Source organism: Aethalodelphis obliquidens, unplaced genomic scaffold, assembly GCF_003676395.1.
Source record: "Aethalodelphis obliquidens isolate GAN/ISIS:26980383/991018 unplaced genomic scaffold, ASM367639v1 scaffold2, whole genome shotgun sequence".
NCBI classification, from domain to species: Eukaryota; Metazoa; Chordata; class Mammalia; order Artiodactyla; family Delphinidae; genus Aethalodelphis; species Aethalodelphis obliquidens.
In genome coordinates this window covers 90,642,240-90,665,478 of record NW_020837946.1, presented here as the reverse complement: position 1 = coordinate 90,665,478, position 23,239 = coordinate 90,642,240, and the positions used below count along the sequence as shown (strand labels likewise).

At 42.5% G+C, this 23,239-nt stretch overlaps 1 protein-coding gene and 1 long non-coding RNA gene across 2 annotated transcripts in view; both read right to left on the bottom strand.

Annotated features, from left to right (window-relative positions):
- Positions 1–1,176: 1,176 nt before the first annotated feature.
- LOC113605220 (uncharacterized) lies at positions 1,177–7,350 on the bottom strand. The gene is made up of 4 exons (XM_027078349.1): positions 7,252–7,350; positions 6,401–7,175; positions 5,914–6,058; positions 1,177–2,187 (listed from the first exon to the last, which is right to left on the bottom strand). Exons 1-3 carry the CDS (start codon positions 7,348–7,350, stop codon positions 6,045–6,047), a joined length of 888 nt encoding a protein of 295 aa, XP_026934150.1. The 3' UTR covers positions 1,177–2,187; positions 5,914–6,044.
- Positions 7,351–7,395: 45 nt separating this feature from the next.
- LOC113633653 (uncharacterized) overlaps positions 7,396–23,239 on the bottom strand; it is a 116,717-nt gene continuing 100,873 nt past the window's right edge. The window contains exons 3-6 of the long non-coding RNA XR_003438285.1: positions 12,820–12,925; positions 12,571–12,723; positions 10,705–10,748; positions 7,396–7,530 (exon numbers count right to left, since the gene is read on the bottom strand). This is a non-coding gene — a long non-coding RNA (uncharacterized LOC113633653). The remainder of the gene's footprint in view (positions 7,531–10,704; positions 10,749–12,570; positions 12,724–12,819; positions 12,926–23,239) is intronic.

The window sequence follows — 23,239 nt, the reverse complement described above, 5'->3', positions numbered from 1 at the left end:
AAATGAACTACCAATACATGCAAGAATGTGGATGAATCTTTAAAACAATATGCTGAGTGAAAGAAGCCTGACGCAAAAGAACACAGTGTGTGTGGTTCAATTTGTATAATAGTCTAGAACTGTAGTTTTATAGCCAAACTAATCTATAGAGACAGAGAGCAGATCAACGGCTGCCTGAGGGCAGGATGTGGAGTAGTTGGGGAACTGACCTTAAGAGACACGGAGAGATTTTGGGGGTGATGAAAATGTTCTACATCTTGATTGTAGTGGTGAATGTTATACAAATGTATATGTTTGTCAAAATGCTTTAGACCATATATTTGATTTTTTAAATTGGCTTTTGCTTTGGCCAACAAAAGGATGAATAACAGCACGAAGGCTTTGAGAAAGCAAAGTACTGGATAAAGTGATAAGGTCAAATTAGGTCCACTTTGAAAAATGTGCTGAGGGCTTGACGGTTGCAAGATTCCTCGTTTTTCCTGAACACATCGGCTATGGGATAGTTGACAAGACCCAAACCTGAAGAATTCCAATCACAGCATTCTGGATTTGTTTCTCTAAGACAGTACAAGAAAGCAACATAAGGGCTTCCCTAGTGGCGCAGTGGTTAAGAGTCCGCCTGCCGATGCAGGGGACACGGGTTCGTGCCCCGGTCTGGGAAGATCCCACATGCCGCTGAGCGGCTAGGCCCGTGAGCCATGGCCGCTGAGCCTGCGCGTCCGGAGCCTGTGCTCCGCCAACGGGAGAGGCCACAACAGTGAGAGGCCCGCGTACCGCAAAAAAAAAAAAAAGAAAGCAACATAAGAAACGTAAAAATCTCACATCATGGTGGAAAACATTGAAAGGGACCCTCCAAAAAGACTTTAGCATGCCATAATTCTAAGGATTTTATCATGAACTTAGGTCAGTCGTGGCAAAGGACTGGATGCAGAAGTGATAGAAAAACATGAAAGAACGGACTGATTCTGAAAAGTAGCTGGTATAAATGGACAGAAAATCATATTACTCTTCACTTGAAATAAAGAAAGAAAATTCCCAATATTTTTGAATGAAGAGTTCAGATTGGGTTAAGGAATCTAGTCCTCTAAACAAGCCAGAACACCACAAAAAACACCCAAACACCACAAAAAACCCCCACTAAAACCAAAATGTAAAATGGGATACTCCACCTGGGAACTTTTATTCGTGATATTTGATCTGGAACTTGACATCTCATCAACATGCAAATAATGGAGGAAACTTGAAGATTAGCTAATGTAGGCAGCTTGTGTATAAATCCGGAATTCACCAAAAATGCTTTATTTTCTTGATAATCCACACAGATCCCTCAGTGTGTTACCTGGCACAGAGTGAGAGCTAAGTAAATCTTTGCTAGAAAGAAGAGGGGGAAAGAGAGGGAAGGGAGGACCGTATTTTAAGTTTTAGCAGGATGTATTTATCTAAAGACAAAAAGAAATGTATTTGATAAAAAGTTCAATAAGTAAAAGACACTGACATTTTTCATTTACTTTACACTCTCTAACTCCCCCCAAGTAACCTATTGATTAGTGAGTTAAAATATTTATTAAGAGTAACTTCAGAAGTCCATAATTACAAATGGCATAAATTGGGATGGCTGCTTGGAATGGATTTCTGTGTCTCTATTCTTCTCTCAGCAAACTCTGGGCGAGGAAGGAGGAAACATACATAGACTCCTCAGTGCACGGCATGCCGTCACATCTAAGCATTTGACTTCAGGAGTAGGAAATGGGCCATGGTTATTGAGTAACCATGGCAGTTCAGCTGAAGGATGATCAATGAACTTCAGCGCAGACACATAGTTTGAGTGACAGAGGATAATTCTCATTCAAGCTAATGGCGAATTTGAATTAGATTCATGGTGTTAGAAAGTGAGAAAAGAGTAAGGCTTCCTAAATGAGAAAAAGAGAATCTCTTTGGTGAGCCCATCCTTTTAGCCGGAGTTCCTTTGATAGTCCATGATATTGAAGTTTGCATTTTCAAAAGATCTTTTTCAGTTTAGATTCTTATCACTGTTCTTTGTTGGTATTATTTAGTATATTTTCTCAGAAAGAGGCTAGAAATTGCCTTCTTTCCTCCGGGAGAGAGTAACTGAGCATTGTAAAGGTTTTCTGCCAAGAGCACGGAGCCTCCGATAAGTAATCGCATCCTTCACCCATGATAAATAAGCTATTAAAAATCAAGAAAGAAAAAAGGTAACAGCTGTCATGTCTGAAATGCACAGTGTTGTGGAAACCTCATTTATAAGAGTCTTCCCCATTGTTTAGCCACAATGCTAGGGTCTTCTCTATTTATATTTTTGTTTGGGGATTTTTTTTCTTCCCCAGGCTGAAGTGCTTTGTGCATGAGACTGAAAAGCTGCTAGGACTGGTCCATCTGGCTGACCAAATGGATTGCGCTCACTGAAGCATTGCCAGATGTATATCAGTAGAAAGTTTAATTTCTGGACCATCTAAGGCCCCAGTTCTCTTCTTAGTTTAATGGAAGCCACGTTTCTATTTTCCAGAAACTCCTTCAATTGGCCTGAGTGTCATCACCTGGTGTTGCCTCCTATAATCCTGGTCCCAGTCTCTAGAGATCACCCAGCTCAAGACTGCAACCTCTCCTCTCCAGCCCAAAGCAATGAAATGAGTTTGACGAAAAAGCCTGTGCCAAGCGGAAAATCATTGTGTTACATTTGATGACATGTGTCTGACCTTGAACAACCTTAGGAGCCAGAGTAGTCACTGCAGTTAAGTAATTTAGTCTAAACTGCTTAATTAAGAAATAAAATTTCATGGAATTCCCTAGATTAATTTGCACTTATACTGAAGAGCATCAACATTTATAATCAATTTAAAGAGGAAATAGGCCTAGCGTATTTCATAGTTTGCAGTGAAACCTAATTGGATTCATTTGAGCTGAAATAGGAACTAGAGAGAGATCTGATATATTTTTAATTCCCCACATCTTAAGGGCAATAATGGGCATTTAATCTTTGTGAGACACCGAGTTTTAGACTTAAAATTACACAAACTGTGGGTTTTGAAGATAAACTGCTTGATACCCCCATGTTCTTACCTTACAGGGAAGGCATTTGGCAGGGCTAGATTGTAACAGGCACTCAGACAGGGCTGGCCTACATACAAGTCATGAGTAGGAGACGGGCAACAGAGGAGGGGGCCTGGGACCAGCAAGGGCCTTGTCAGCCTCTGTATGTGCTTTACGTGCTTTCTACCCAAACCTTTCACTTTGTTTTTGGCCACGCCATGCGGTTTGCAGGGATCCTAGTTCTCTGACCAGGGATTAAAGCCACGCCCTCGGCAGTGAAAGTGTGGAGTCCTAACCACTGGGCTGACACGGAACTCCCTCACTCCTCATTTTTTAAATGAGAGTGTCAGGATTAGAGTGTTTAGGAAGAGTCCGTCTGAGATCTAGGGAAGGGATTTGAGGAGGAACAGACTCAGAGTTAGAACATTTTTGAGCTCCTGTCTCTATGCTAGTCAGAGATCCTGAGATATCTGGAATTAAGACAGCAGTATTAGAAATAGAAGAGATATATTCTGGGTAATATCAAAAGAACTTGGTCATCTCCTCGGAGAAGATAAGGGGGAAGGGAGGGACGAGGGAGTGAGAGAAGACAAGAATGACATATGTTTCTGCCTGGGGTGACAGCTAGGCATCAATACATCCATACATCCATACACCCAAGTTTGTCTGGGGATGTGCTGGTTAATGCCTGTAGTACCATCCTTTATTCTCCATTGTGTCCTAGTTTGGCAGATAGATTTATATGATCACTCTAGCAGAAGAATGAATGGCAACCACACTGAGAATTCTAGGGAAGAGACTTGTTCAGTGGAGTTTTGGACGTATTATATTTGAGATGCCTTTCGTAAACTGTATTTATTCACTTACCTTCTTCAAACCTGTTTAAATCGCTCTTTTTCAATGAGGTTCACCTGACCACCTAATTTAATCCTTCAACCCGCTCCTTGACCCATCCTGATCCCTCCTACCCTGGTCTACTTTTTCTTTAATCTAACTACTTAACATCATCCGTCATACTGTATAATTTATTTAGCATTTATTTGTCATTGCCAGTAATCTGCTCTGATGGAACCTCCTTGCAGACAAGGACCTTGGTCTCTTCTGTTCGCTGATGTATTCCAACCACCTACAACAGTGTCTGCTATTTAGTAGGTGGTCAACATATATTGCTGAATGAATGAGTGTTCTGAATGAGCTCAACAAATATGTATTGAGTGCCTATTGCTTTTTGAGCTCATGCATCTATCTTAGTCAGAGATGTTCAATAAATTCCAGGATGTTCAATAGAAAGTGAACACACATGATTCCAAACCTCAAGAGAGGGTCTGGACTAGAGTTGTAAAAGGATGTGTCAGTAGTAAGCATATCATGTTTGAGCTATGGCATGATTAATACCCCTTAGTGAAATCATTTTAAGTGAGGTAAGAAGAGGGTTCAGGGCAAAGCCTAGAGATTAAGAACAATTAGGGGAAGATGTGGGAAGAAGAATTTGGATGGAAACCAAGGTAGGAGTGGCCAATAAAATAAATGCAATAGGCAGAAACGAGAAAGAGTAGTGTCATGGAAAATAAGGGAGATTAAGCAAAAATCTTTTTAAGGAGGGAACTGTCAAAAGCATGAAGTAAACCACATTATTCAAGTAAAGCCAGAATTGCCATCAAGTTTACTAGAAAGATAGTTGTTACGAAATGCTGTGGCCCTAAGATTCATGCATCAAAGGCCTAACCCCTGATGTGGCTGTATTTGGAGAAAGGACCTTTACAGAGGTAACCTAGGTTAAATAAGCTCGTGGCGGTGGGGGGAGCTAATTCAATAGGACTGGTGTCCCCGTAAAAAGAGAGAGAGACACCAAGGTTGCAACCTTACAGAGGAAAAGCCACGGGAGGACACAGAGAGAAGGCAGCCATCCTCAAGCCAAGGAGAGAGGCCTCAGGAGAAACCAACCCTGCTGACACTTTGATCTTGGACTTCCAGCCTCCAGAACTGTGAGAAATAAATTTCTGTTGTTTGAGCCACCCAGACTGTGGCATTTTGCTATGACAGCCTTACCAGATGAATGCAGTGGTCATTACTGGCACTGGAATAACAACATTTTCAGAAGTAGTAAAGGCTGATACCATAGAGCAGGAGGGTTGAGAGTGAAATGGGGTATGGAGGGTGAGTACAGTCCCATTTGTATAGAATTGTAGCTATGTGGGAGGAGAGAAATAGCCCAGGAGCCAGAGGGGCTCTCTCGAAACCCCAGGACAGCACTACTAAAATGTGGTTACCACAACTTTCCAAGAGACAAGCTGATCATCTTCATACTATAATACAGTACAGAATATAATATGTAAAATTATGCATATTGATGAGAGCATATTTTTTTGTTTTGTAACTGAAGGAAGTCTTGGGAGAGTTTTTAATTTGAAGCAGGCAGGAGAACCTTACAAGAACATTACCAATGAAGTCTGCACTCTTTTGGTGTGATTTTAGGTTCTCTAAATCAGCTGGACCTCCTAACCTAAATTATATTGTGTTGGTGCTATGCCTCTCAAGCTGTAGAAAGCTTAAGCCATCGCTCAGCTTTTTTAATGCACTTCTATGGGTTTTTTTCCCCCTTAGTGTTTATCATTGACAATTTAAAGTCAGAACTGAGTTTTTCTTTCTAGAGGACACAGTTTACTAATAGAACTTCCCTGAATTAGTACTTTACGCTTTTCAAAGTGAGTTTGCGTTCACTGTGTCCTAATTCCTCTCTCCCTCTTGGGGAATTTGCTCCTGCAGTCACTCCACATCTTCCCTGCTTCACCAATTTCCCATCATAATACCAATGCATTGTTAGTCTCCAAGATTAAAAAATAATAAAACACACCGTTTACTCACATTACTCAAGGGTTCAGTCCTTTGACTTCTTAAGTTCTCTACGAAACCCACTTCTTAGAAGGTCTCGTGGTGATTTCGCGGAGATACACATCATCTCTAAGGTGATGACTCCTAAATCTTTCCCCTGGGCTTCAGTCTGGTAAACCTAGGCATTGACAATTAACATGTCAAAAAAAAAAAGGAAACCTCTCGATTCTCAGCACCGTCTCTAACCCAGCTGTTACCACTAATATTCTACTTAGCAATAAACAGCTTAATTCACTCAGGTGAGCAGGCCAAAACTTAGCACTCAGCCTTGAAACTTCTCTTTCCCAATCCATCACCGAAATTGTGTTTGCTTAAGCTTAAAATGAGATACAATTAAAACAAAACAAAACCAACACGGTGAGAGAGTCAACTCTGAAGGCGAATTCTCTCCCATCTTCGCCTTAAACTCCCTCCCTCTCCAAAGGGCTCAAGTTCGTCCCCATAGTTGATGTCGGCTCACCGCTTGGCCGTCTGGAGGCTTCCCGGATGGCCCCAGAGAAGTGCACCAAAGGGGTGAAAAGTCTTCTGTTACAAATTAAAAGGGAGCCAGGCCTCTCAGCTACCCAGGGACGGCTCCCGAGAGGCCGGGGGCTCGGGCCAGGCAGAGCACCCCCGGACGGCTTTTCACGCACCACGGGGTCCGCCCTTGTCCTGCCAAGACCGCCGCAGTACCCCACGCGGCCCACTGTCCTTCCGTGGACATCACTCTGGCTGCGGCCACCAAGGTGCGTCCCCACGCTTCGCAGGAGGGGCTCTGTGGCCAAAGTCTTCCCCGCGTCCAGAGCCGGCCTCAGCGCCGGGCCGGGAGCGGTCCCCCAGCGCGAGCCCTCTGGAAAGGAGCGTGGCCTGGATGGGGGGCGGGGATAGGGCGTGCTCGGGGCGGGGCCGGGTCGGCTCGGACGTTTTGGAGGCTGCCGCCCTTGCTGCCGCCGTCCCCGTTCCCACTGGCCCGCGAGTAGGCGCGCCCGTGCGTCATGAACGCCGCTGGCCACGGAGAAGGACTCGGCGAGGCTTTTGATGGCGGCGGGCCGCGGGAGCTGGTCAAGGTGGTGCGCAGGGATGCGGGAGGCGGTGGCCTGGCGGCAGAAGTACTGCGGGCTGAACACTCGGTGGGGCCTCCAGCGCTTCTCCACGTGGTGCGTGAGCGCGATGCGGGACAGCTGGTGAAGGACTCTGCGCTGAGCTCGCAGCGCCCTCTGACCTCGAAGGTATGCCTTTTGGTGGGTGCGTGGCTCCTACGGCTTGTTGTGGCCAGTAGGGTGTAAGCAAAAATTACAGCTGCATCGAGTTGGAGCACGTAATTGCTGTTACAAGACCCTCCTGAGTATACTCTTCCCACTGCCACAGGGACTGGTATGATCCAGACAGTGGTGAATCCATCAGCCTGGGTCCTTCTGTGAGGATAAGCATGGTCAACAGAAAGAGCAGGTAGAATACTACTTCTGAGAACTTTCCAGACTAATTTTGCCCTCCTCAGTAAAGTGAAATGGGGCCTCTCTCCTAAGTACTCTAAGATGAAATACTTGCTCTGTCTTGCAGGTACTCCATCCAGGCAGGGCCTCGTCCTGAGAAGGGGCCTGATCTTCCCATCTGTGTAAAAATGTTGGTTAAAATTGTTTAAGCCACAAGAGAACGTTACTTCAGCAAGTACTTATATGGTTTGCAAAACTTCAGAAAATCTCCAGGGCTTCCCTGGTGGCACAGTGGTTGAGAATTCACCTGCCAATGCACGGGACGCGGGTTTGAGCCCTGGTCGGGGAAGATCCCACCTGCCACAGAGCAACTAAGCCCGTGCGCCACAACTACTGAGCCCATGTGCCACAACTACTGAAGCCCACGTGCCTAGAGCCCGTGCTCTGCAACAAGAGAAGCCACTGCAATGAGAAGCCCGTGCACTGCAACGAAGAGTAGCCCCCGCTCACCGCAACTAGAGAAAGCCTACGCGCAGCAATGAAGACCCAACACAGCCAAAAATAAATAAATAAAATAAATAAATTTATAAAAAAAAAAAAAAAGAAAATCTCCAGAATCTGGGCCCCAGAATACTACCCCTCCAGTCACTGAATAGAAAATAAAATCTTCATCTAAGAGACACCTCTTCTTTACGAAATCTAATTGTACAAAGTGATATTTAGAGATGATCATATTAAAAGCGTGTACTCTATATTCTAAGTATTTGGACCCTCATACTCCACTTTCTCCATGGACTTTCAAGCAAGCTTTGTTCACAGAGGCTTACTTATGCTTTTTCTTTCCTCAGCAAGTGCTACCATATGAGACCACCCCGATGTACACCCTACCATCCGAATCAGAGTTACTAAATTGCACTTTGTTATCAAAGGTCTCTGTAAGCACTGTCATACGATTCTTCTGCATCTGATGTGACATAGGGGCTGAGAATTTTTACTTTTAGACCATATATGTCCCCATTTCAATGCAGGAAATCTCTTCCCAAGTTTGATAGGAAGAAAAACTTTGTCTCCTTGAGGAACAAAATATATTAAGATCTCACCATATTTTCCTCTGCAGATTGGCACCTGAGAAAGTTTGTGGGTTTTATGTTTAATTCCAGAAGCTGCGCTGATCCTTATTGTTGGAGTATTGCTTTCATCCTCTTAACTCAAACCTCTCTATGCCACCATACATTCAGACCGGGTCAACTGCATCCTCATCCCCAATGTTTATCTGTGGCCACGTGAAAGAGAACAGAGGAGAGAGAGAGTGTGTGCTGGGGCAGGGCAAACAGATGGAAGGAGGCACACCAGGAGCCAATGAAACCACATGGCATCAGACAGATTGTGGCTCAAATCCCATGTCTGCCATCTGATTGTCACAACTTACATTTACATTACATTTACAATTTACATCCTCTGTAAGCTTAGGTTTCCTCATCTGTAAATTGGTAATGAAAATACCCACTTCAAAGAGTTATTGGGAGGATCAGTAAAAATACTGAAACAATTAGTATGATGTCTGGTTCTCAGTAAAAGCTTAATAAATGGTAGCTCTCATTGTTCTTATTATTGTTATTGAAGAAGAAAGATGAGGGGGAAATTCCAGCAAATAAGTCAACAGACTCAAAATGGAACTATTAGTGAGTTGTCTTTAATGCACTTTCTCTATGATGTGTGCAAGGCCTCAGACCTCCAAGAAAACGATGACATGGTAATGTTTTTCCTCTAAGAATTCTATTTTTTTTCTCTTTTTGTTTCTTTTCCTTCTTCCAGGATTCATGACTAATTATGGCCACTGCTTTGCTCAAGTGTGTTTATTCGTTCATTGTTTTATTCATCCACCGTTCATTCATTCAAAAAGATATTTACCGTGAGTCTGCTTTGTGCCAGATACTGAGCTAGGTGCTAGGAAATAATAGAGGCAGAGCCCTGCGTTTATGGAGAGCACAGCCTAGAGAAGGAAGCAGACTAAAGGCTACTACAAAAGGTAATTATGTGCCTCCTTTTGTCACAAGCAACAGTGACCCCATGAGCTATTTCACACAAAGGTCTTAATGAATCCTCCTAGGATTATTCATCCGTAATGAAAAACTCCTAAAAAGGTGAAAGCTGAATCCACATAAGTGAATCTCTAATGGCAGAAGTTCTCTTGTGGCACCAAGAGTCAAACAGATATTTAAATCAAAAGCCATGCGAAGAACCCCTCAAATCCCAGCACACGGTTAACTCCTATTCTGCCAGAAACCAAGACTTTGATAGTCTTTGCACGTGGTAACTGTGAAACAGGGATGTTCTCAACCCCATGCCCCAAAGTGGCACTCTTCCTCCTTTCTTATAAGCTCAAGACAACTAGAGTCTGTTTTATATTTTAAAGATAAGGACTTCTTGACTAGATGAGCAAAGAAAGAACCACAACTGGAGGAACAGTAGACTTTTTTCATTCAAAGCTGAGACATTTAAACATACATAGATGGGAAATGTAATTAAATTATGAAATGGAATGTGATGATTCAAGTTGAGTGGAATTAAGTATAAGGCTGCTGCACATTAGAATCACCTGGGGACCTCTTCAAACATTCCAATGACCATGCTCCAACCTGGACCAAGTAAATGAGCGTGCTTGGGATCTGGACATTGGAATTTGTTTTTCCATTTAAATCTCCCAGGAGATTCTGTTACACAGCCAGGGGTGAGAACTACTGGAGCAGAGGAAGAGAGTCCCAGGGACTGAAGATGAACCCTGAAGCCTTGCCCCGATTTCCATACAGGGGAGGAGTAAAAATGGCAACCTGGCTTGAGACTGGTGTGAAAACAAACAGCTGAACTTGAGAATGGCCCCAGATTGGGCTGTGAGGAGAGGGCCTGACCTAAGCTAGTGCCTCCTTGTTGGGAAGGTAGAGGTAGAGGCTGGGGCTGGTTTGGGAGTATAGGAATTCCTCCACCACAAACACCCTTCCTTTAAGTTCTGCTTTAGTTCATGAAGGTTTCTTTGGATAGCTTTTGGGGAACAATGAATATTTTAATTTCAGTGAGTTTTGAAGTAATTCTTTTGGTGATATCTAGAAATAAGGGTAACAGGGGATTCAGAAATTAAAAATAAAAGACAAAGTTTTGGCCAAGAGGTGTTTTTTATTTGTTTTCCTCACGGGTCTCTCCTAAAGGAGAGAAAGCACTAACGTAATTAAATGAGGCACGAAACCTAGGGTTACCATTCAGTGCATACAGAGGCCGGGTAGGTAGCACAGGTGGTGGTAAAACTACTTATTGGGCATGGGAAGGCCCAGAGGCTCCCCTTATGTAGGGCCCTTACCTCAGAAGCTCTGTTGGCCAAAGTGCTGACTTCCAAAAAGTACCCTATGAGAAAGTGATAGTAAGTGAAAGACTGTATGTTTCTTTTTCTGTACTTTTTTTTTTTACCTAATTTAAGTAGCTTGATCATAATATACCATAATGGGTATTCTCTTTGTTGTTTCATCTGTATTGTTTTGTTTCAAAGAATATGAAAATATTTATAAGTCCTTCTATAGTTTCACTTGCATAATGTTAATGTCCCACCCTAATTTCCATAAAGGCTGGTAAATTCCCCAACCCTGAATTCTACCAAAATGAGGTCTCCAGAATCCTAAATCAAGGAATTAGAAAGAGACACATGTATTGTTAGAAGCCGTTCCAGGTAGTATTTGCAAAAAACCTAATAGTAGTCAAGGCTACTACCCATCCTGGTTCTTTGCATTGCCAAGTTTAAAGACTCTGCTATATAAGCATAAAAGCATAGCTCAGTTAAGAGTACGGTCTTTTACTTGGGAGCTGATCTGTTAGACTCTGATATAATATCATTGGGAATTACAGGAAATTGAAGAGAGTTACAGGAAATTGAATTTACCAAAATTCATCTTAAGATGACTATTACTTGTAGTTAAAGAAATATTGTCATGTCTATTTGGGGATGAGAAGGCATGGAGAGCATAACTGAGTGACAACAGATGGTCAGGAGACCACCTTGTAAAGAAGATGCTGGCAGCTCAATGCAAGAATTGATGTTAATGAGTGAGTTTCCAAACTAGAGTGTTGTCTTCGACATTCTTTTATCTCTTTCCCCTCCTCACAGCTCTTTATTTCTTCTCTCTATAAACACGGAGTAAATGTTTTTAAAACATGAGCTTAGAAATGTGTCAAATGTTAGTCTTCCTGGGCTGGCCACACTTTCATTTCCATCTCTGCCTTGAATCTTACCTTCTTGAAGCATGTGGGTTGCCCCTGAACGCTCCTTTAGCCCATTCCCAAGATTTTGCCTTCTTTACCTGTTGTGTTGGACAGATTCTAAGGTGGGTTCATCCTGCCATGCTTCCTGTCTCCTGGTTTTTATGCTCTTGTATAATCCCTTCTCTTGTGTGTGTGTGGGACCTGTGACTTACTTCTAACCAATAGAATATGGCAAAAGTAAAGGATGTCACCCCCATGATTACATTGTTAATGCAATAACATTCACATGTAATAAGACTATGACTTGGTAGCAGACCTACTCTAGAGACTTGCCTTGCTAAACTGAGCAGCCATTTTGGGAAGTCCACATGGCGAGGAACTGCAGGAAGTTTGTAGGAGCTGAGGGCAGCCTCCAACCTCTAACCAGTAAGAAGTCGGGGCTCTCAGCCCTACAACCACAAAGAAGTGAATTCTGCCAACCATCAGAGTGAGTTTGGAAGTGAAAGGTTTCCCAATAAAGCCTTCAGCTGAGAACTCAGCCTAGCTAACATTTTGATTGAAGCCTTGTGAGACCCTAAGCAAAGGACCCAGTAAAGAGGTGCCCAAACTAAAACTATGAGAGAGTAAACATGTGTTGTTTTAAGCTCCTAGATTTGTGATCATTTGTTACACAGCAAGAGAAAACTATTACATCTATCCAGAAACACAAATCAGAATGACGATAAGGGTGAGTCAAGTTGGGACTAGGTGTAAGTTGTAACACTCCATCTTATCTGTAGCATTTGCTCTGTGGTCGGGGCTTATGGCTTTCAGCAATTCATTTATAAAAGGTTTGGTCTGTGGGAGTTATCACTAACTTATAAGCGCCCCTCCAAGCTGAAAAACAAGTGGGATTCAGGCAATATGACGGCACCTTTAAAGAGTAAACATACTTTACTTCATTAAAGAAAAATGGGTCCGTGGAATTCATCACCTGTTCACCAGCATGAGGGAGGGTAGCTTCACCCTGTGGATGTTGGTTTGTTACTGTAGTTACTATAGTCAATATGAGACAGCATGAAAATTCAAGTGTTGGAGCCGGACTAGTTCATGTCTTTTGAAGGCAATTTTAAAATAGATTGATCGCCTGAAAAAAGCAAGTGAAAAATGCCAGTTAGTCCACTCAAAATAATATCTATCATCTGTGCACACTGATTAATCCCATCTAAATTTTGTTACCTACCTTTTAAATAAAGGATCAAGAGAGTCCTTGTATGTGCACACATCTTTGAAATGATGACACTGAGTCTAGCTGCGTGAGTTCCCTTTGTAGGGAATAAGTGGCAGTCCTGGATGACAGATGACATTGCTTAATAGAAATCAAATACGGGGTGTAGAAAAGAGAACTCTTAGAAAACTCACCAAATGCAAGAAGGTGTGATACTTTTACCTAGTATTCTCTATGTAGAGAACTTTAGGAACATTAACTTTTCTTCAGATAGTACTTTCTAGGACAGTCCAGAGTTGAACATAATTTATAGCCAAGGAAAGCTGGAGACATTGTGATTTAGAGTTAAATATCTGCAGTGATGATTACATAGCTAGCAATAATAACTGATGCTTATATATAGTTTTATAAGTGTGTTTGTGTTAATGACCTTTGAAATGTAAGGCTAAGATATTACATTATTTTCATTTGGAGAGAGGGAGAGAAAGAGAAATAGAGAGGGAGAAGCAGGGGAGGAGAGAGAGAGAAAGAGGGAGAAAGCCAAGATGACAAGATGAAAGTGGAGGCTTTACACTTTCTTCCCTAAGGATTTATCATCATCTTGCCCCATTTTATTAACACCTGTACATATGTGGAGACCGAACTTTTGCCCATCCACCACCCACCCAGGAACACCAAGGAGAAGGAGATTCATCAGCTTTTGTTGAGAAAATCCTGATTCTTTACATCTGTCCTCCTTCCCTAAGTAAAGTATAAGCACTAAGTTTTGAATCTTGGAGCACTAGAATTGATTCTTTGAGGAAGAAACCAGGGCCCCAAAAGGTAACGCATCTTGTCCAATAAGAATGAGTTGGCCAGTGGTAGAAGCTACCTACCATTCCTGAGGTTTCACTCTCTTCTAGCCACATCACACATATCATCTTTAATGCTTCCAAGAAGCTTTATGCATTTAAGGAAACCAAAGCTCAGAGAGATTAAGGTACTTGCTCATAGCTGCACCATTAATAAATGGAATATGAGGGATTTAAAGCCAGGTCTGTTTAATTCTAAAGCCCATAGTCCTTCCATTAAAATAGGCCACTTCTTGAGAATCCAGGATTATTTTTAAATTCCCAGTTATAGCAACTTTCTTATCAAGGAGTCTGAGCCTAGATTTCTAAGTCAAAGGGAAAGTCAAAATTGGTCTTTATCTTATGAGGATTTATCTAGAGATTGTTTCTCTTACACACATAGCTAGAGCTTGGGCTTGTGAGAAGATAAGACAGCTGCTCTCTTGTGGAGGAGTCTGTGTGTGTGTGTGTGTGTGTGTGTGTGTGTGTGTGTGCACACGCATGTGCGCCTATACTCACATGTGAACACATGGTCCTACTATAATAGGTGCAGCAAAAGTTGTATGCTCTCTCTGATGTTTCTGCATAGTGATGTATTTTTATTTTTTGGCATTTATATGAAGTTCAGCTTTTCGTTGTCTCTACATACAGGCTTTCACAAGCAGCGTTAAAGATGCCTGTTGGAAAGTTACAGTGACCACACAATGGCAAGCGTGAGATGTTTCAGTCCTGGCTAGGCTGCTTCATTAGGGCATCAGTCTGTCATGGAGCCTCAGCTTCCTGGCTGTTTCCCCTCAGGAAAGGCAGTGGAAGTTCACAGGCACTGAAGAACCCCATCAAAGACACCAGACTTTGGGTGGAGCCAGAGTATAACGGGGCATGGTTCAATGTGACAAATGGAAGCTTTCCTTGGGATTTCAAGAACAGAAGGTGCAGATAGACACAGTAGTCTCTCGGCCATGCTTTATTGAGCCAGGGCCCTCGGCTGGATGGATGCTCAGTAGCAGGACGTCTGTGCAGTGAGAATACAAGCAAAGGATGCTTGGGCTTTGCTTGGGCAGGTGTCTCCAAAGGGAGGGGGACATGACTCATGACACTTGAGCTAAGTTGACACTGCTGCCATCACCCTCGGAAAGCAATTTGTGGGCAAAGATCTAGGCTGTTTATAAAAAATTACATGAGCAGCAGCTTTAACCTCAGGAGGCTTCATAGGGATAGATAAAAAGGAGGATTACAGAAGCTAAAGCTTTTGTTTAAAGAGAGATTACAAAGCATTTAGTTCGGATCAAGCCGGCCTAAAGCTTAACTGCTAAAATGTGCCCCTTTTCTCTGCTCTGTCATGAGTTTTGCTCTTAAATTTAGTTCTCAAATGTGAAGATGAAGCTCAGACTTTATTTGGAATGACTGCAGATTAGGTTGTTGGTCTCTCTCCTTTCTGTTAATATGAATTCAGGAAACATGAGGATTAGAAGAGATTCTAATCACTTGCCCAACATTAGTTTTTCTAGTAACAAGGGCAAGAGATTTCTAAGTACTTGAATGTGAAAAGGAAATCACGCAGCAGATTTTCATAAAGTTATGGTTTCTGTGTTCGAAATTGTCCAAAGTATCGACTGCCCGAGTTAGGAAAGTAAAAACTATAGGTTTAAAAACAATCTATTTCCTCCTTCTGAGACTGAATTGGATTGACTGCACGGCTGATCCAGTGATTGCAAAAGCCTACACGTTCAGGAGGTGACTTTAAAAAATGAGTTGACTAAAACTCAGACAATTTGTCAACTATTTGTAGAACTGGCCTTTGTTCAGCTAGAGATCATTCCCGATCTTCTCTATGTCAGGGAGCTTTTCTGCTTCAGTGAATCTTTCCCTTCCTTTGGGAATTAAAATCTAAAGAAAAGTGATAGAATTCCAATGGAATCATATACAAAATTAGCACCTGGTGAGTCTTCAGGAGGTTCAGCTGAAAAATTGAAAGCAGATGGCCCTACAGGAGGGGATTCTGTTGCTTCTGCTTTCAAAGCACCTTGAATGGAAGCCTAAACAGTCAACACACCTGTGTGTCATGCTGATTTCATTACCATACCTTAGTGGCTGAGAAAAAAAAAAAAGAAAGCTTTCATAGAAAGTGACTCCATATGCTCTAGATTCCACAGTAGCAGAAATCCCTAAGTCAATGTTATTTTTTGCGTTTCTTTGGAAAGCATTATCCTTAACAGGCTGGATGAAATGTCCAACGTTCCATAAGTGTTTTCACTATGAATGAGATGGGGCTTGGTGATCACTTTTTATTCAAACGATATTTGTTCACGTCATCTACATACTAGGCACTGGTGGTGCATGGAGAATATAAAAGCACAATACCTCTTCCCATGAAGCTCGTGAAATGATAAAGGAGTAGTTCTCAAAGGATGGGGGAGGGGGTAGTTCCTGGCCCAATATCTAAGAGCACCTCATAGGAATTTGTTAGAAATGCCATTTCTCGGTCCTGACCCCAGACCTACTGAACCAGGAACTATAGTAGATGGGCACATCAGTATGGCCTTAAAAGGCTCCAGGTCATCGGATGCAGGTGCCACTGAAATGGAGAAACCAGGTATTGAATTAAAATTACAATGTTGGGAATGTAACAAGCAAGAAGAAAAACCTACTGTGGGAACTTAGAAAAAGTAGAGTTAACTTACAGACAGCATATTATGCGTGCTAATTTTAAAGGCGTGAGGTCACTGGTAGTTGGAAGTAGAACCGATATCTTCCATAGCAGCAAAACTTCCCCATCATGTGCATTTCCTACTCTGTAAGTATAATCCATGACTCTTATGGTCCTTCAATGCTATATGGCATTTCCTTCCACTCCAGGTTCAAGTCAAAGCTCCAGAATCACTGATAGGGGTGATACTTTTTACTGGGAAGCGATGAGGTGTTGATCCTGTCCCAGGGTCTGGTGAAAAGCTATCCTGACAGCTCTATTCCAGATTAGGGAAGTGGAACACGGGTGGAGCCCTCCTTGAGGCCCTTGTGAGAAGCAGAAGCCCTGCTGCACTTACTGTCGCGTTCTGAAGCCCAAGTCCTGGGCTCTCTATGTTACACAGTCTGGGCTTTGCTAATAAATGATTTTAGAAAGATCACATGATATGAGGTGATGGAAGTACTTGCCTTTACGTCTAAAACACTGGTTCTCAGCCATGGCTCTACAAATAAAGATCACTCAGGGAGCTTTAAAAACGTACGTAAGCCAGGGATTGAATTCCAGAGATTCAGCTAATCTGAGGAAGAGCCCAGGCATCATTATTTTTAAGGAGATCTTCAGGCAAATCTCACATGCAGCTGGGTTTGAAAAGCACTCAGCCTTGCAACTCAAATTGTGGCTCATGGACCAGATGCATCACGTCATCAGGAAGTTTGTTAGAACTACAGAATCTCAGGCCCCAACCCAAGCTTGCTGAACCACAATCAGCATTTTAACAAGACCCGCAGCTGATTGCTAAGTGCATTAAAGCGTGAAGTGCTGGTCTGAAGGGTTTGTGATTGATTCCTCTCTTGTGAGGTGTCTGTTCTCCTAATGTGAAATCATAGCACATACATTATCCAGCACAGCCTGAGTGTGATTTGGTATGCCTCAGGTATCTGTAGTTTGTCCTGAAACATGTACTTTTATGTGGATTAATGCCCGAGAAGAGTTCTTTGAGCATACGGAAACATTCACATCAGAAGATGCTTGTTTGGTTTAGGGGGCATATACTGATATGGTCTCATGGCCATTCTGGGGGTGATTTTAAGAGCAAATTGGAAGTTTCCTTTACAGACCTCACACGCAACTTGTAATTCGAGGAACACTATACCTGGTAGTATGCTCTGTTGTATAAGCAACAAGGTACTGTCTAAGGTTAAGTTATTGATTTTAATGACTCTTACAGTCATGTTTATCTTTACAATAACTATGTAAGTAAAGTATTATTATGACCATTTTTGCAGAAGGCAACTGAAGTCCAGAAGGGTTAAATCGCCTAAAGTCACTCAACTAATAAACGGCTAAGTGATAATTCAAACCAAGCCACGGAGACAGCAAAAATGAAGATCTTTTCATTATTCCAATTTGATTTCTTTAATCCTGAAAGCTTTAGTAAAGCATCATTCTTCTCCTTTATACAGCGTCTAGAATGTACAAATCATTCACTTCTCTTAGTATGAATATCTTTTCAAAACTGTCCATCACCTGCCGAAATGCCAAATCATCTGTATTTAGTCCCATCATGGCCTTCATCTAATCAAAGTGCTTATTTTGGGAGCAGGCACTTTTGAATGTTAATAAACTATAGGCAAATTTGATGGGATTTGGCATATTTTGGAATTAGATAAAAAGCACCTGTATGCCATTTCTGGTTCTTTCCTTAGTGCTACCAAATTAATTCAGTGATAGCCTTTGTCAGGCAGCAGAACACTGAACTGTGGGTGCATGCATCTTTTTATAAATTAAAGGTACGATTTTAGAGTCTGCTCACTACTCTGGACTTGATGTATACATGAAGAAAGCAGCAAAATTAAAGTAATAAAGCCTGTCTTAAAAAGGCATTTAGTCACCGTAGTTCTCTTTGGTGGAAATGACCTTGGCTGCATCTTTCATGCACCCTTGCATTCGGTTTAGGATGCATAATTCATACAGCAATCAATTAGCTGACTGTAGAGCCTGCAACAAGAGGGAATATTTCATATAAATCACTGCTTGCTAAATTGCTGGGACAATTAACGAAGTAGGAAATCTGTGGACATCAGTTTGGAGGCAACACAGGTTCATCAAAAGCAAATCAGTTTCCTCCACCTCTTGGAAAGGAATTGCACACAAAGAAAACACCAGATATCATTCAATCACTATTTCTTAGGAAGGGCTTGATGAAGATAATATTATTTGCTATTTTTATGAATGTGAACAAGTGCCTAACATAAGTGGCTCATTTATTTGGCTCAGGGTACTCAATCAACAATGCCATTCTATGAATTAAAATACAGCAATCAAGTAAGTACTCCTGCAAGTGAAGCATCTATAATCTAGCACAGGGGGCCTCAAAATGAGACTTCTGGTAGGTCGTGTGGGTCCATAAGGTGGCCTGTAGACTCTTTTAAAATGCAGATCATCTCAGCATGCATTAGAGCTTCCAATGCTATTTTCATTCATTATTTCCATGTGTGTCACGTGTACTCTAGAGCACTTCAATTTGCCTGTGTCTCTTACAAGTAAAGCAAGCCTGCTTTTGGCATGTGTGCTAGATAAAGCTATCCTTTTTTGTTTTTTAAATATATATTGTTCAAAATAATTTGAAACGATGCTAAGAGTACAGAAACACCTTTTTTATATCTATTACAGATTTTTGGTTTGCAGTTACCTTGAGGTTTTTGTATAGCAGTCTATATGCATACGTGATTGTTTTAAGTTGCTGATCTCTTAATTTCAAACGCATTTTAAATACCCTGCATCTGTACTCTCCTCCCCTCATGGTTACTGTTTTTGATATCATATTTTACATCTAATTGTTTGTTTCGTGTATCCCCTAACTGCTTATTGTGGATATAGATGATTTTTACTACTTTTGTCTTTTAACCTACTAGCTTTGTTTGTGGATGATTACCTACTTTTGCTATATGTTTGCCTTTTCTGCTTTTTCATTCTGCAATTTTCTTAATTCTAGTTGTGGTCTTTTCTTTGTTGCCTAGAGAAGTTCCTTTAACATTTCTTGCAAAGATGGTTTGGTGGTGCTGAATTCTCTTAGCTTTTGCTTGTCTGTAAAGCTTTTGATTTCTCCATTAAATCTGAATGAGAGTCTTGCTGGGTAGAGTATTTTTGGTCGTAGCTTTTTCCCTTTCATCACTTTAGGTATGTTGTGCCACTCCCTTCTGGCCTGCAGAGTTTCTGCTGAGAAATCAACTGATAGTCTTATGGGAGTTCCCTTGTACGTTATTTGTTGTTTTCACTTGCTGCTTTTAGTATTCCCTCTTTAATTTTTGTCATTTTGATTACAACGTGTCTTGGTGTGTTCCTCTTTGGGTTGATCCTGTATGGGACTCTCCCTGCTTCCCGGACTTGGGTGATTATTTCCTTTCTCAGGTTAGGGAGGTTTACAGCTATTGTCTCTTCAAATATTTTTCTCGGGCCCTTTCTCTCTCTTTTTCTGGGACCCTTATAATGCAAGTATTAGTGCACTTGATGTCGTCCCAGAGGTCTCATGCTGTCCTCATTTCTTTTCATTCTTTTTTCTGTTCTGCAGCAGTGATTTCCACTACTCTGTCTTCCTGCTCACTGATCCATTCTTCTGAATCATTTAGTCTACTATTTATTCCTTCCAGAGTATTTTTGTTTTCAGTTATTGTATTCTTCATTTCTGTTAGGCTGTTCTTTATATCTTCTCTTTATTCAAAACTTCTAACTTCTCGCTCTGTGTATCCATTCTCCTCCCACTTTCCTTGATCATCTTTATGACCAGCACTCTGAACTCTTTCTCTGGTAGACTGCTTCTCTCCACTTCACTGAGTTCTTCTGAGGTTTTATCTTGTTCCTTTGGCTGAAACATATTCCTCTGAGGCCTCATTTTGTCTAGATTTCTATCTGTATTTTTATGTATGTGGTAGGTTAGTTGCGTTTCTCCACCTTGGAGGAGTGGCCCTCTGGAGGAGGCATCCTCTGCATCCCAGCAGGGCACTCCCCTTTCGTTCCCCAAGTTACATGCTCTGGGGGTTCCCCCTAAGAGAGCTACGTGGGTCCTTCTGTTGTAGCGGGCTAACTGGTCAGGCTGGTAAGCCGCTGGCCTGGTTGGCTGCCAGGCCCTGACTTGTACGGATGCTTCTGGCTGATGTTTAGTGGGGCCTGGTCACGAGGTGGCTGGTTGCAGAATCCTAGGGGGCCCAGGGGCCAGTGCCGGCTCACTGGTGAGCAGAGTCAGGGCCCCGAAGAGTCTGGGGCTGTCGCCCACTCACTAGCTGGTGAAGCCAGATCCTGGGGTTAGTGCAGACTGCTGGTTCCTAGAGTCTGGCTGCAGGGCCCAGGGATCCAGAGCTCACTTCAGCTTGTTGCAGGGGGGATGGGGGGAGGGGCTGGTTCCTGATACAGCTGGTCTGGGGTCTGGGGTGTCCCACAGGCTGCCTTGGCCTGTTAGTGGGCCAGGCCAGGGCCCAACTGGTCCTAGGCTAGGGTCTGGCCTGCATTGTGGGATTGTAGTTTTCTTGCTTCTGGTGTCTGCGCCCTGGTGGATGAGGCTGGTCTAGAGTCTGGCTTCCTGGTGGGAGGGGCCGGTGCCTGTCTACTGGTGGGTGGAGCTGGGTCTTGGCCCTCTGGTGGGCTGGGCTGTGTCTGGGGTAGAGCCCAGAGGTGGTTACGGGGTCTTTAGTCTTTAGGCAGCCTGTCTGCTGATGGGTGGGGCTGTGTCCCTGCCCAGGTAGTTGCTGGGCCAGAGGCGTCCCAGCACTATCATTTGCAGGCTGTTGGGTAGGGCCAGGTGTTGGAGCTAGTGATCCAAGATGTCAGCAGCAGTGTTCACGTGGCTGAATACTCCCCCATATGTCCAACACCAGTGTCTTCATCCCCAGAGTGAGCTGCAGCCTCCCTCACCCCCTCACCTTCCCAGGAGATCCTCCAAGACCAGCAGGTAGGCCCAGCCCAGGCTCCCATCAAATTACTCCTTTTGCCCTGGGTCCCAGTGCACGTGAGATTTTGTGTGCACCCTTTAAGAGTGAAGTCTCTGTTCTTCCCAGGCCTGTGGGGCTCCTGCAGTTAAGCCCTGCTGGCCTTCAAAACCACATGCTCTGGGGGCTCCTCTTCCTGGTGCTGTGCCCCCAGGCTGGAGAGCCTGACGTGGGGCTCGGAACTCACGCTCCTGTGGGAGAAATTCTGCAATAGAATTTTTCTCCCATTTGTGGGTCAGCCACCTGGAGGGGTATGGGATTTGAGGATATCACGAGTCTACCCCTCCTACCTGTCTCATTTTGGTTCCTTCTTTATGTCTTTAGCTGTAGAAGATCTCTTCTGGTAGGTTCCAGTCTTTTTCATCAATGGCTGTTCTGCAGATAGTTGTGCTTTTGGTGTGCTCATGAGAGGAGGTGAGCTCTCTTGGCTGCAGTCTCCAGAAACACCTTTTTTAATGACTGATTGTGCAGACAAGAGTCACATACATGTTACTTTTATTAAATGATAAATGACATCAAACGTGGTAGCCTTAATACATAGGTCCACGGGTATAATTTGACTTCACCTCATAATCACCTGAAGAATTTTATAAAAAAATTTTTATGCCTACGGCCCATCTCCTGAAGGTACTGATCCAATTAATCTAGTCTAAGGCCTTGCAACAGCATTTTTAAAAACTCCTGAATTGAGTGGAATGTTCAGGCAAGTTTGGGAACACATTTATTGATAGTATTGTATGTGGCAGTGTGCCTCAAACTTGAAGGTGCATACAAATCACCTGGTGCATCTTATTCACTATCAGATTTTGATTCCATAGGTCTGGGGTTGGGACTCAGATGTTATACATCTAACAGGCTCATAGGTGATGCTGATTTTACTGGTCCTTGGACCACCATTTGAGTTGCAAGAGGTGGGCAGCGGTTCTCACACCTGGCTGCCCATTGGGATCAACTGGAGATTTTTAAAAATCCTGCTGCCTAGGACCCACCCCAAAAATTCTAAACTAATTTTTGTGGTGTGCAGTGTGTGCATCTGTTTTATTGCTGTTGTTGTTTCGTTGCTTTTTTAAAAGCTTTTCAGATGATTCTAATGTATGCAAAGTTTGAGAGTTACTGGTACAGAGGAGTGATTCTCAAGTTTGTTCAAACATTAGACATTGCAAGGGAGTTTTAAAAATATACTAATACTCCAGACCCAGACTAGGCTAATCAAATCAGAACTTCAAGGGAGTGGGACTAGGTATAAAGGTATTTTAAAAGCATGCCTTATGATTTTTATGAAGAGTCAAGTTTGAGAAACCCCAGTATAGACGAGGCTGGGAAGTATGTTAGAGCCCAGGCTTTGAAGAAAAGTCAAAGCAAGGTTCTGTCTCCTTCTATGCCACATTCTGGCATGTTCACAATAGCAATGAAAGTATAAAATAAAGAAACAGAAATAGAGGGTCTTATACAGCCAAACAAGACATGAAAGGAGATTACAATAAATAGAGAAAACTCACAATACTTCTGGATTATTAATTTCCTTGTTTGACCAAATAATCTTTGATTTCAAAGACAGTATAGCATGACTTTTTAAATAATGGAAATACATAACTATACAACTAATGGAAATAAGCAAGACCAAATAAATTTTTTGAAAAAGGAAAATGTGGGTAATAATCTTTCAGATGTCAAAATATGCCATAAGACCATAAGACCATAATAATTTAAAATATTCCAGGCAATTCCCTGGTGGTCCAGTGGTTAGGACTCCACATTTACACTGCAAGAGCCCGGGTTTGATCCCTAGTTGGGGAACAAACATCCTGCAAGATGTGGCGAGGCCAAAAAAAAAAAAAAAAAAAAAAAAAAAATCCAATTTGGGCAGAAGAAGAGAAAGTGAAAGAAAAAAAGCAAAAACTGGATCTGTAAACTGTATAAAAATTTTCTAAAGGTAA